Source organism: Bidens hawaiensis, unplaced genomic scaffold (assembly GCF_021521415.1).
Source record: "Bidens hawaiensis isolate Kalapana, Puna unplaced genomic scaffold, B.hawaiensis_p1.1 tig00042586_1, whole genome shotgun sequence".
In the NCBI taxonomy this organism is placed as follows: Eukaryota; Viridiplantae; Streptophyta; class Magnoliopsida; order Asterales; family Asteraceae; genus Bidens; species Bidens hawaiensis.
Window position 1 is genome coordinate 124,034 of NW_027497555.1, and position 14,595 is coordinate 138,628.

General features: G+C 34.4%; 1 protein-coding gene across 1 annotated transcript; it reads left to right on the forward strand.

The window, feature by feature from the left end:
* Nucleotides 1–526: 526 nt before the first annotated feature.
* Nucleotides 527–2,477, forward strand: LOC143593727 (ervatamin-B-like). Its single transcript, XM_077073268.1, has 5 exons — nt 527–647; nt 731–843; nt 962–1,189; nt 2,042–2,149; nt 2,259–2,477. The coding sequence occupies exons 1-5, from the start codon at nt 527–529 to the stop codon at nt 2,475–2,477; spliced, it is 789 nt and encodes a 262-aa protein (XP_076929383.1).
* The last annotated feature ends 12,118 nt before the right edge of the window (nt 2,478–14,595 follow it).

A 14,595-nucleotide genomic window follows, 5' to 3' on the forward strand; every position in this document is an offset into this window, starting at 1 on the left:
GTTTTTTCTTGCAGCACAAAGCTACCCTATTTTTCGTTGAACGATGTGTTTTTTTATGCACGAGTGACAGCTTATGGAGTCAGGGTGGTATCGTCGTCAACGGTTAAGCGGCGACCGGTGGGGGGGGGGAGGCGAATGTGAAGCAAATGCTACCTATGAAAAATGCCAAAAATGTCATCTTCGTATTATTTCAAAACTTTGTCGACGACCTCTTTTAAAAACTCACCATTGTTGACATGAACACCCCTTGTAGTCTTTCGTCGCCTATGTGAATAGGAGTTTGCAAAAGTGTCGTTTTTTGTTGGACAATAAAACACGTCGTCCGGCTTGAAAGACAATCATGAATCTCTCTCTTCAAAATGGACATGTCTGGAATATCCCCTTCAACTAATTACATTAATTATAATTATGTTACTATAACTATGAGGTTCGTCTATTTGGGTATGTTTTTACCATTCCTCAACTTTGGGCTTGCTTTTTTATCTCGGTTTAAGGTTTAATTTAGTTGGTCACTTCAAACACTTCGATGTCTGAGAACGATGATGACGTGATGTTGGGTGGTAATGGCGACTACAAGGAAGCACTCAGCATTGCTGATGTTGATTGGTGCACTAAAGGCGTCATCACTTCAATTAAGGAACAAAAAGGTGTAAGTTATTGTTAATTTAAATATTAGATTTAGGGTTTGGTCTAGTTTCGATTAATGCTAAGTGTGATTATAATTTAGAAGTTTACGGCGTCATATTTGTTCCGTGTTTTTCACCTGATTTCTTGCTGGTAAGTTCGATGTCTCAACTTGATGGTAATGACGACGGTGTTGTGGTTGATTGGCATAAGGAAAGGGTGATCACTGCAATCAAGTCACAAAATGGCGGTCATAAGTGATTATGATTATGATAACTGTTAGCAAATGAAATTCCCTATCTAACTTATATTTGTTTGAAATGAAGCTGTTTGCTAGGCTTTTGCCACCATATCAACCATTGAAGCTGCTCACAAGATCCGTACCAGGAAATTAATAACTTTATCCGAACAATACCTTATCGACTGTGATAAGAAGTTCAGCAGAGGCTTTAGAGACGGCCGTGTTAGTGATGCTTTTGATTTTATCGTTGATAGGGGCGGTGGCGTGTATTTGCAGGCGGACTACCCCTACGAGGCTGCAAAAGGAAAATGCAAGGCTGCAAGGGTTAGTATTATCCATTTCCGTGGTTTTATTTGTATACATTTTAAAAATGAGGGTAAATTTGGATTTGTATTTTGTTGATAGCGGGTCAAAGAAAATGATTCAAAGTGGAGAGTTCAATCCACCTTGAAACGGGTCGGTCGACTTGGGTTTGTATTGGTTCTCGATTTGAATGATTTTAGTGAGTCATGAAGCTATTACGGACCATTGATTATGTCTAATCAATGATTTATATTTAAGATGACAAAGTTGTAATTAGTAATTTGGGTTTATATATACTACTGAAGATGCTTTTACACTTGTAAGTAAACAATTGAAATCCTAACAAAAACATGTATCAGGAAAAAAATAATAAAAAAGAAAAGCTCCAACCAAGTTTTTCAAAATCCAAAACTTTCTAGTCCAACAGATAAAGTCGTGCCCATTTAGGCTCGGCTCGATAGAGCTTTATCAACAGCCGATCTCGAGCAACTCAGCTCGTTTACACCCCTAAAAACCGGTAACCGATTGTTAATTTGGTTTTCGATTATATTTGGTTTAGTTTCGTCGATTTTAAGTTCGCTTATTGCTCGCCGTTACCTTGAAGTACCGATAATTACTTAGGGTACTAGGGGCCGGCACAATCCGAACTCTGAAGCACCTAAAGCACCCAAAATGTCTTATGCTCTATTTTTTTATTAAAACTAAATTATATATCTAAAAATACAAAATAAATAAATAAATAAATATTTCAATAATTAAAAATAATACAAGAATTTACATTAAAAAACAAGTTTTTTTCAACCCGGACACGTTTCAACCCATAATCATAATGGCTTTTTTAGGGTTTCACCAATGTAATTTTAATTTGTGCAGTTAAGAAAAATGAAGAAACTTATTGTAAAACGCTATGTGAAAGTTCCAAGTGATGAGAAAAGCTTGGAGGCGGCTGTAAGAAAGAGGTCGGTTGCAGCTTATATTGATGTTTCAGGCATTGCAGACGATTACACTGGGATAAAGTTTTTTAAAATATAAACAAAATTGGAAAATATTATTATATTTTATGTAATAACACTTTGTTACATTTGACCAGGGAATAGTAAGATACAAGCGTATTAAAAATCTAAAGCAAAACCGCTATGTTGTGATAGTGGGTTTTGGAAGGGAAAATGGAGTTGATTATTGGACATGCCGGAATTCATGGGGCAAGGATTGGGGTGAAAAGGGATATTTTAGGTTGGAGAAGAACGTTCGAGATAGGCGTGGAGCCCTAGGGATAGCAACATTGTGTTTGTATTCGGTCTTGGCTTAGTTTGAGATTTGGTATCTTTTCTTGTTTAAAAGTGGTTATAGATTTAAAAAGATTGGTTCAAATTCAAGCCAATTTGGGTAACATATTGAATTAAACATGCTAGATTGTTAGGAGAAAAGAATTACAAGCGAGTATGACTATTTAGTTAAGCAAAATCTACTGTAGTAACTATGAATATTTAAAAAGATTGGTTCGCATTTATGCTTGTTGAAAAGCTAGAGAATGGGCCGCGGGTTTAGTAACATATCATAATTGGCGGGTCCAAGTTGAATAAAATGTGTTACAACGTGTCGGATTTAGATGGGTTGTCCCGTGAAAACTCTTCAATGTATAAATAAATTTAACAAAAACATATGATTACAATGTCTTAATGGTTGATTGTAGGGCTGTAAACTGATCGAACCGAACTGGACAAGACCTTGTCCGTCTTCGTCCTTAAACTTTTGTCGGGAAAACAGTCAAATAGACGGTTCACGAAGACTCGACCGAACAAAAATTCATGTCCGTGTCTGTCCATTAAGTAATTGAGTTTTGTAACATCCGACCTTTAAATAATAAATAAAAGAATTTATTTATTTAACTGTGTCGAAATTATTTAATTAAGTTTGTAAGTTCAGTTGTGGGTTTGAAAATAAAAGATGGGTTAGGGAATAGTTACGGGCCTAAGGTCCATGGACTTATACTATATAAACCCCTAAACCCTCCCTAAAACCAATGTTTTAAAAACCAGTACATACCGGCCGGTTGAACCGATTATACCGGATTTTCGTAAGGTCACCAGTATTTAGAGTCCGGTATTTTTGGGCGGTTTACTAGAATATTGTACCGCTGGTTCTTTTAAAAATACCGGTTTAAGCCGGTTTTAAATCCAAAAGATTTTTTATTTTTGTTTGCGGCCCAAAAGATTTTAAAAATGACTTTTAACATAGCGGATAAAATTGAAATGGGTAAACACAGTAAACGACGATTCGTTAATTAACCAATTTTTTATTATGTTAATCCAATGTTGGTTTATTTACATATTTTATACTTAACTAATTTTGTATGCAAAGTACAAACTTTCTAACTGGCTCGACCATTGTCCATATGACTCCATGTGTGATATTTGGTTTAAGTGTGATGTTTATTAATATACTTTTGGGTTATTTTTGAGTTGAAATGTATTTATATGAAATTACAAAGTGAATTATTCAACCCGGTTGAACCTCTCGATACATTCCGGTTCAACCGGTTATACCATTTTTAAAATAAATCCGGTACGAGTAAAATACCGGGTTTTAAAACATTGCGTAAAACCCTCATTCCATCCTAGCCTCCATACACTCAAAACACACACATACACACCTCCTAATTTCCGAATCCAAATCCCTAGATAAACGTATCTAGCTTTCGCATTTCTACGCTTATCTATTCGGGTTAACCGGGTCACGTTTGTACCATTGAAAGCTAGATAAACGAACGTTAGGATAATAAATCGGGTATTGGGGAGACAAAGATAGTAGAAAGGCGTTGAAAAGGATGACGGAAACGTAGAAATGGACCTGTTTGAATCGCAAAGGAGGGATGCGAATGCGATTGGGCGGTATGCGATGCGATTCGTGTCCCATGCGATGCGATTCATGTCCTATGCAATGCGATTCGGGTCCTATGCGATGCGATTCGTGTCCTATGAGAAGCGATTCGTGTCCTATGCGATGTGATTCGTGTCCTATGCGATGCGATTCGGGTCCCATGTGTGATATTCGTGACAAAACCAGGTACACCTTAGTATGCATTTATCGACTAAACGATTAACCACTTATTGCGTATCGAACAAACGAATAACCAAACGGGTCTGGTTATGACCCAGATAACCCAGGGGCATCTATAAGTGATATACGTTTAATATAAACTAACATATTGATATTTTGGCCTTAGTACAATAGCAAAACGGTTAAACAAAAACATACTCGTTTAACTACCCGCTATGACTTTAAACGCGAAAGTTAGTTCCAAATCAAGTATTGTATAATCCGTTAAGCCGAAAAAGATCTACAAAACACTTAATTGAGATGTTTTAAGAGATCCGTGAAAATACTTTGCATTTTTACAACCAAATAGTATGTTTTTCTAAATTTACAAGAATTTGACAAAAAAAACACTCGTTTTCGTGCTGTTTGTCGTACCCGATATGTTTTTCTTGTCAAAAACCGAACCCGGAATAAAATTGGACTCGGGATTTCACGTTCGGCCATGAAAAAAGAGATTAATGGGCCAAAATTAGGCCCAAAGATGGGCCCAACACTCCCGACCGCAAATAAAGGGGAACCCCCCCTCCTTTTAACCTTTCTTTATATTAAAGCAAATACTCGAGATATTTTTACATTCTTATCAACCTGAAACTTGGTGAGAAACCTCTTGCTTCTTCTAACTTCAAAAGTTCAAGGTAATCACCCATCTTTTTCTTAATTTTGAGCTTGCTTAACATAAGTTTTTACATAGAAATTGATCTTTGATTACCAAAAATCAATCCTAACCATGAAAAAACCCTAAAAATTGTCCAAAAATATGTTTTCATCCTACGCATGGTTAGGAATCTAAATTGATAAGTTTTTTGGTCATAAACACGGATTAGGGGGTTTAAATCGTGTTTTTACGATTCAAAAGTTCGGTTTAAAACCCTAACCGAAACCCTATGTTTCAAGGATGATATTTTGATTATACATGCTTTGTTTTGTGATATAGGACCTGTATTTACATTTATTAGAAGGACAAGAACCTGGACAATTGAGGAAAAGTGTTGAAACGAACGAAAACCGCGAAGGTATTGTCGAATTACTCGTTTAGGGGTTCTTTAAGATTAGATTATGAAGTGCTTGTGTTAGCTTGTGAAATTTTTAAGGACATCAGGGACCATATGAATGAGTCCCTGTCCAAATTTGGTAATTTTTTGACAATTCGAGAATATTTGGCGAATTTATTACCATTTAGGAACGCTTATTTGTGAAAAATACCTAAACTGCTTGAAAATTTTTGAAATTTTGTGGATTCGCGTTTATTCGAGTTTTATGGTTGTTTTTTGCACGAAAACGTAACTTGGAAAGATTTCTAGGTTCTGGGAATTTTACATGATATTTTGAGAGTTATTTGTATCACTCAGTAAATTTATTGGACTTTTCAGAAATCGTTTGATATAAGTGGACGATTTACGTGTTAAAAATAACATATAAAATGAATTTTTATAAATTAATAAATTAACAAAAATTTCCATAAATATTTTTATTAAAATATACATATTTTACTTGTTAAGTGTATAAATTTTCATAAATTAATGATAAACGGATAATTAATTACGCTAATTTGAAAGTTAACCAAATTCAATTATGATAAAAACCGACAGGTTTGTGATTAACGAACCTGTTGAAATATCAGAACTTCAAGAGTGATCAAAAATCATATTTTTTAGTTAATTAGGTAAAAGTGAACTTTTTATGAGAAATTTAGACAATTCGGGTGAATTATGCGCGTTTTTCTCCAAATCAAACTGATTAAACAGAAATGAGCCCCGTAGCGAATCCAGATATCTAATCTATGATTTTTCTTTATAAATTTAATCATTTTATCAACCAACACGTTTACCCGAGTTTATGTGGTCATACATGTTTTCTAAACGCGTAAACGATCAACTTGGCCCAGCAGGTGAAACGAAACTGAGCCATGTTTGGTTTTAAACATTAGACATTGAACAACGTCACAATCTGAGCCTATTGACATGTTCTGGGTGTAACAACTATACCCAGACTAAATATACGGCCCAGTTTAGTATGGAGATTATAATAATTTAAAAATATTAATATTATTATAATATTGATTATAGGATCTGAGTGTTAGCAAGCAGAACGAACCCCTATCCGATACCGTGTTGAATACCTACTAAACCGTGAGTTTCATGACCCCTCTCTTTAAATAGTTTTACGTGTTTTTGGGGTGAAAAGCATGTTTGATTATATATACATACCTGAAACATGGGATGATGTGAATTATCTAAATGCCATGAAAGTCCCACTAACACAGTGATTAGCTTCGAGCCGTTGGCTTGTGAATAGTACTATTGGTTTGACAAACCCAAACGGAGCCGCACTGTTTGCTGAGACTTTACTTCGTTTGCATATAACCATAATTATACAAACAAGCTATGTAGTGTTAGACATGGCTACTTGGGGCATGTTGTGGGCGGAAGGGGGGCCACAGTGGTTAATTGTGCGTGGGAAATAGAGGCACGCAGCACGAACGAACAGTTAAGGCTTTACTGTAGCTTAGCATAATTACATCACATACATACATACATACATACATGCGTATATACAAACTATGACTTCTGATTACGCATAACTGATTTCTTGAAACTTATGAAACTCACCAACTCTTATAGTTGACCCGTTTTAACGTGCTTTTCAGGTGTGGTATCGAAACTAGAATAACATGATGATGTGCTACGTGTACAGAATGTGGTCGATGCTATGTGAATAGAAGCAAGTGTGTTAGTAAGAAGTAAATAGTATATTAGACTAGTTTTCATTGTACCACCTAGTTTGAAATTGAGATAGAACAATGTAATATATTATAAATTAGTTTGTAATGTTTCTTTATAAACAAGTGGTTGATACCAGAGGTATCTGTTACATTCCCATTTTACGCTACCACATTTGTTAGTCGGGGTGTGACACCATGCAACGCGATTCATGTCACATGCGATGCGATTCCAGAAATAAGAATGCGATCCAAGTCCCATGCGATTGCGATTAAGAAAGCAGTAACACCATTAATTAAGTTAAACTCGTTTATTGGCTTGGGTGGTAAGACTTATATAGAAATGTAGCTAATTAACACCTACACTTGTCATACAGTTAGTCATGCCCCGCTGAAGAAAGGTGTTACAATTAATTCAGAAAGAAACAGGACCCCAAGTGAGTTTCTAGCCCCTTTCCTCTGTTATGTTTTTCAGGGCTGTGTACGTACTCTATATGATAGGTTAATACATTTACTTTATTTAGTAAGTGTATGATAAATGATGTGTATGTATATAGGGATGATAAAAACATATATAGCTAAATGTATGTATGGTTGTATGGTAAAGCATGTATAGTTGTATAGCTGCATGAAAGGAGGGACCAGACCCTAGTAAAATATGAGTTATGTAGGGACCAGACCGTAATAATTTCTAAGGTATGTAGGGGCCAGACCCTAATAATATCTGAGGAAGGAGGGACCAGACCCTAATAATATCCGAGGAAGTATGGACCAGATCCAAATATTTACTTTATTGATAGCGAAAATTAAAACAAAATATTTGTATCGTTTGTGATTATACCCGAGAATTACAATTATTTATATAAATATGGTAGACGCCTATATATAGGCGTCTACAAGTATATATTATGCATAGTTTTTGCTTTTTATATTACTACGGGTTTTCATACAACTAGTATTATTTACAAATTTTGTGATTACAAACTAGAAATGGTTAAACATCAAATAACTTGATTAAATTATTTTATAGTTTTTTAGCATTAAAAAAATTAGAAAATAAACTAAAAGAATAATAATAATAATAAAGGAAAGGAATCGCCCACCGTAAGGTTCGAATCCACGACCACAAGGTTAGGAGCCTTGCGCTCTACCAACCAAGCTAAAGGGGTTTGTACGCTTTTACTGTACCAACTAGAAAATTCAATATTTATGTAAATAACCCAAGCAACAAAAACCAACTTTTTTTGACACCCAGATTATAATAAATATGTCACGTGGGTCATGTTTGATTTACAAGATTTTAAGTATATTTAAGTTAGGATGGATTATGGATATTTTTTTAATACAAATAAATATATGTGCTAAGTTTAGGTTTATTACTTTAACTCGTTAAAAAGATTGCATCCGGTGCCATTGCTACGTCTGGTATTTCCTTTCAAAGACCACACTATAAGTTTTTCAGTACGAATAAATATATGTGTTAATTTCGTGTTCATATTCAAAATTTTCAAATGGGTTGTTGATTTATTCAAAGATACTTCTTGGTTGGGTTGTGTAACATCTCGGATTTTTCGTATTTGTATTCGTTTAAGTTTAAATCGATTCGAGAACGTAATTTGGATCTTCTAAACTATTTAAAACTTGTATTTATTGGTATTTAACTTGGTTTAACTTAATTTATAATTTCACAGCTTTCAATTATGCCAAATAGCCCTTAGAAACCTTTAAAATCATTTAAAACGGCTAAAAATCGCATTTTCGGGAACTACAGGGACTAGTTTTGCCAATTCTTTCCTATTTTCGATTAAATTAACGAAACTTAAACTCCAAGAAATGTTATTGCTGGTTCAATTTCGTTTTCTTTGTGTCCAAGCCAAATTTTGTTAGTTATTGTGCTAGATTTTCTCATTAAATAACTTATTTTGTTTCCTAATTTGTTTTTAGCATCCAAATCGATTATTTTTGGCATAAATCGGGTAAATTAAGGTCCAAAAAAAGGATTATAACTAAAATACAAGTCAGTATTCTTAAATTAATGATAAATCACGAAATCTTTGATTTATTTCATCGATCTTCTCGTTAAAATTGTATTTTGTTACTTAAACGAGTAAATCTTCCAAATATAGTTCGTTTTTATAATCTCTATACAAACACATCATAATTCTCTTTCACAAACCTGTATCCTAACCCTAGACAGACCTCCTAGCCGTCACCTACCTCTGACCATCACCAAACCCTTCGGTTTTTGCTTATTCGTTGAAGATACAATGCTTGTTCGTTTGACTTTGCATGCGTATGAACCTTTTACTCATCATATCTTTTGATTCTTTTACTTTCCCGGTAAGTTATAAACATATGAATCATTCATATACATTCCTTAGTCAATAAACTTCAATCAATTTCGGTGGGTGAAGGGTGTTGACTGGTCAAATCGTTTAAAACTCGTTAAAGGGCAAAATAGTCAATAAGTTTGATTATCCGTTTTCTCATACTTCTGGTCGGATTCAACGTTCGGTCCAGAAGACTTTTATTTTCGTAACGTGATTTTAAGGCTACTAACCAAAACCCGACTTCCGACTCGCTGTTCAGATTCTGGCCAGTACCAGCTCGCTTAAATCTTAAAACAAACATAATTTGAGTTCTAAACGTCCGTTTGGATTTATTCCAGTGGCAACGAGTTCTCTTTTACTCATATTATCATATATCAAAATTTCAGATTCTGATTTGTTCATATCGTTTGACGTGTAGTGGACGACTCGCTTATTTATTAACTCGCTTATTCGTATTTGCATTCGTTTGTCATTAATATAAGGTGAGTTTATCATTCCCCTATTTTACCAACTTTTCTAAACGTTTTGGGGACATATGCGTACCTATCCGTATTTCATACTATATATATATTCAAACAAGTGTATACGTGTTATTGTGAGTAATTTAATCAAGCATACATGCTACTTGCCTACTTGTGTTACCATTCAACCAATCGCATATTGGAATTACTATTCAATCAATCGCATAGCGGGTGCTCCTGCTAGTGACAAATTCTCGATTCACTTGGCAATGGTCTACATACTTGTTTATGGTTTGATTTTATTTACCGCACTTATCACGTCATGCTTATTTATATTGTTGTGTCAAAACTGGTAATATTCTCACTCAACTTTATGTTGACAAAACTCCATTTTATACGCATATGCAGGTTATTTGTATTGAAGATTGAAGCTTGGACATGTAGACAAGACCTTAGGATATAATCAAGTTAACATTATTTGAGCTTATATTCATATCTGTAGATTGTTTGTTATAATTGGATAACATGTGTATTATTTGAATAAAATAATTAATTAGATATTGTCACACCCCCGTCCAGGGCCTAGTGGTGTGACCAGCAGTTGGTACATGTTTTGTAAATATATCAGAGTAGCGGGTTCATTTTAGCGGAAGTCTTTTAATATTAAAATATTATCTCTACTACATTTAGAATTGGTTACCATCCTTTATTCCCACTCTTTGATAATAATTAAAGGGGCATTTACATATTTCTCATTCTTAAACTTTAAAATTATATATTTCCCTAAACCATGCTTAAAGTGTATTGTACATTTTGCATTAAAAACTTGTATTTTGGGAAAATATGTAATTTCAAAGGTTTAGAAAGGGTAAATATGTAAAAATCCCATTAATTAAAAAACAAAAACTTATCATTTTCTTTTTATCACTTCATCCACCATATAATATCAAATGTCATATGATTTATTATTTAATTTTATCCCCCACTACTTTTATAGTTGTCTTTTATAGTTTTATATACTTATTGTTAACTAATAATTCAAGTAAAACTATACACAATTACACATAATATGATGCCTTTTCAAAGCACCTTTAAAAAACCAACCCAACAATTCCATCAAATCATTAACCGTTGTGTCCTTTCATCAATATAACAACCTTTTAACCGTCATATAACCACCGTTAACCGCCACCATCCCACACCTATAAATACACACCCAAATCCCACCATTTTCCTCCCCCCAACTTTCAAGCATTTATCATAGAATTAAACCAAAAACAAATCAATTATCACACATATTATTTAATACAATTACACCAATTAAAATTAAACCGACGCGTTTTTTTTAACTACCGTCGTAACTTCATTTATTTATTTTATTGCACTACATGTATTTTTGAGTTGTATATATTTTCGGAACTATAACAAGTTTTCCATGCATATATATAATAGGAACATTGCAGTATGTTTGGTTTCCCTTTTTGTAATTGTATTGTGTTTAGTAAAGATAATTAGATACGTAACAATAAGTTAATTTTGTGCCGTTTAAAACGCATCAATACATTGATGACCAATCTATTAGCAACCACCCTATAACCACCACCACTTTTATAAAATAAAATTCTTTATATATATTAGGAGAGAAGTTATTATTGTTAAAGGTTCTTAATCTATTTGTTGGGTAAATATTGTGGTAACTTTTTTGTCACCACCTTCGATCCAAATGTAACCAATGTTGTAAAAGTGGCAGAGTTCGCTTCCGTGTGTTGTCACATTAGATCGTATATATGTGACAAAGACTAAAAAATAATTGCCTTGAAATGGGGGAGAAAATAGGCGAGCATGGTAGAGGCAATTGCTTGAATCAACTGTAGAATTTAAAAATGTTGCCTTCGAGATTTTGATTTAAACTTTGAAGGATTGATAACAAGATTTGGGGATGTTATAGCCTTATAGGATTATAGATTTGGTTTAGAGCGGTTATTGAGTAACAAAGCATAAGTAGCCAATAGGGTTTTATTCACATGATAGTGTTCAACATGAAATATAAATTATAGATCACGTTTATAATTATTATAATTACAGACCATAATATTTAGAAACACTTTAAATTAGTTATTCATTTGTTTCTATAACTAATTTTAGGTATTTTTCACTTAAAACTTAAAATATGCATTGTTATAAAAATGTGTTCAATGTTTCACTAAATATATTAACCAGGCGACACAACAACCCGACAAACCAACGAAAAGGAAGATGCATACCTACACTTTTAACTTTAGATTTTTCACTCAAATGTTGGTTTTATTTTATTATACAGTTTGAACAGTTTCAGATGTGCCAAAACAATAAATTCAAGTGTCATGTATGTCAAATTTGATGTAAACCTAAGTAGCAAAAATAAAAACGATATTTGTAATCATACATAAATAGCACCACTAGCCCGCCGCAACGCGCAGGTAACAATGCTAGTTAAATTACATTACCAAAATTTCTCGGGAATTAAAATACCCAAGTTTCAGTTTTACAAACAGTGATATTAATAATACAAGGATTTTTAAGTATATAAAAACGAGCCATCTCGAGTGATCTGTTAAGACTCCAATCCTTGTATACATCTACGGTCATCTAATTATCTGTAAGGGTGGGAAAAGCACGTTAGCTATATGCTAAATGTTGACTCGATAAAACATTTATAACAGTCGTTAAATACAAACACAGTTTTCTGTTTCGCAATCTTAGCAGGAATGCCTGTTCATTATCGGAATTTATACCACTGCCCTACACACACAATTCAAAGGTTCCCCGAGTACATAGCCCCTTTTCGGAGACAACCTTCCCTTAGGCTATGTAACCCTGTTGGAGAACCGGTTATGACTGACTTGGTTTTGTATGCCAATTATCAGTTATGTTTGGATCCAGAAACATGTGTATTTGGTCTGTGTTGCTTTTTATTATCTATGTTGTATTATAACGATTTTAGAGATTATATCTCATGCAAACATTTATCAGACTCTTTGTAATAAACAACCATTCTATTACAAGGGTAAAATCAGTTCAGACAATAAAAGGTTAACGTGTTCACCTTATATTATCAGTTGGAAATATTAACCTCCTTGGCTTCAGTATGCTATTAACCTATATATCATAATAGGTTTGCATAAGTACCTAGTTGGTATTATTCAACAGACTTTAAGTCTATTTCAGTTTCAGCAGACTCAATGTCTGATCAGCAGATTTGAAGTCTGATTCAGTTCAGCAAACTCGAGGTCTAATCAGCAGACTCGTAGGTCTGTCCTAACCTTAGTATAGTTATAGTCGTTTTATGAAAATACTTTGGATTTACATATGACGTTTGGAATAGCAAGCTTTGAATAAAGGATATCACGTTGGCAAACTTCTCCAGGTAAGCAAACGGGTCCCGCGGTTGATTGGGATGTATACGAATTGCTTTCCTTAGGCAAGAAGAGTCTACTAATGATACCCCCCTTCCAGTTACTATATGCTCGTCAAAATAATAGTTTTGTTAACATTACTTCATTTGGAAGCAACATCTTATTTTATAAAACATTACTTGGAAAATATTAACGGTTTAACGACTACACCTTTAACTAAGTTGTAACTAGATATTTAAAATAACTAGTAGAGTAACTTAACCTTAATCCTACCTTAATCGGCTAGGCGGAACTTAAGAACGTAGGAAATCAGCAGCAATTCAGCCCGTACTTCGTTTACGTGATCAACAGCTCGTTAAACAACGTAACGACTCCTCTTTTCTTCGCAAAAACAGCCCTCGGAACCTCGGAACAACCTTGACACGATTCCCTAGGTTATGTGTGTGAAATGAAGGTGAAAATGAGATGAAATGGCTTGAATCCGTAGCTGCCCTTTTATAGGCGAGTTTTGTAGACCATCGCGTAGCACGATGGCCTTTTCCCCAAGGCCGTCGCGTAGCGCGATGCCGCAATTAATCAGAAGCTATCACGTGTTGACACGTGGTTGGCCACGTGTCCCGGGTTACTTAACCTGGTCATCGTGTAGCGCGATGGACCAGTTAGGTTTGGCCGTCGCGTAGCGGCGCCCCCCGTTTTCTTAAACTGTATGATTCTCTGTCGCGTAACGCGACGGAGTTAGTCAGGAGACCATCGCGTGGCGCGATGGGTCTCAAAACTCAAAATTTTCATTTTCAGTCCTTTAACTTTCAGAATTGACATTTTTAGCCAAAATTAGATGGGGTATTTTCACGGTGTTACAGATTTTGTCACATTTTATATATGATAGTATTTTCGAGCTGTGAGCAATCAGATCACGCCCCGACATTTCCGCCTTAGGTTGGGGTATGACAGATTGGTATCAGAGCCAAAGGTTATAAGATAGGTCGTTACAAGTTGTCCTAGACATATGCATAGGACCCGATACGTGCTTATTTAAACTGCCTTATGTGCTATTTAATAAATTGTTTACAGCTTACTTATATTAATTACTTTGTTGTACTTATCTTACTTATTTATTGCACACACATAAAGAAATTCCGAGGCTATGCTTCACATTCAAAATATTTTTTTCTAAATCTTTTATTTTGGTAGATTATCTTTTATTATGGGAAATTCCTTAAGAAATCCCGTGTTTTGTTTTGCTTCTTCACCTTGAAGCATGGGGGTATGACAAATGTCGTACAACCGTAACTTTAAGTGGTATCCGTAATCGGCTAAACGGTTGCGTGGTAAACATAACCGGCTAAACGATTATACTTCCAAATTGTGTTTTTATTTATTTTAAATTTATTTGATTCGTTGATTCGAAATTTAGTTGGGTCGG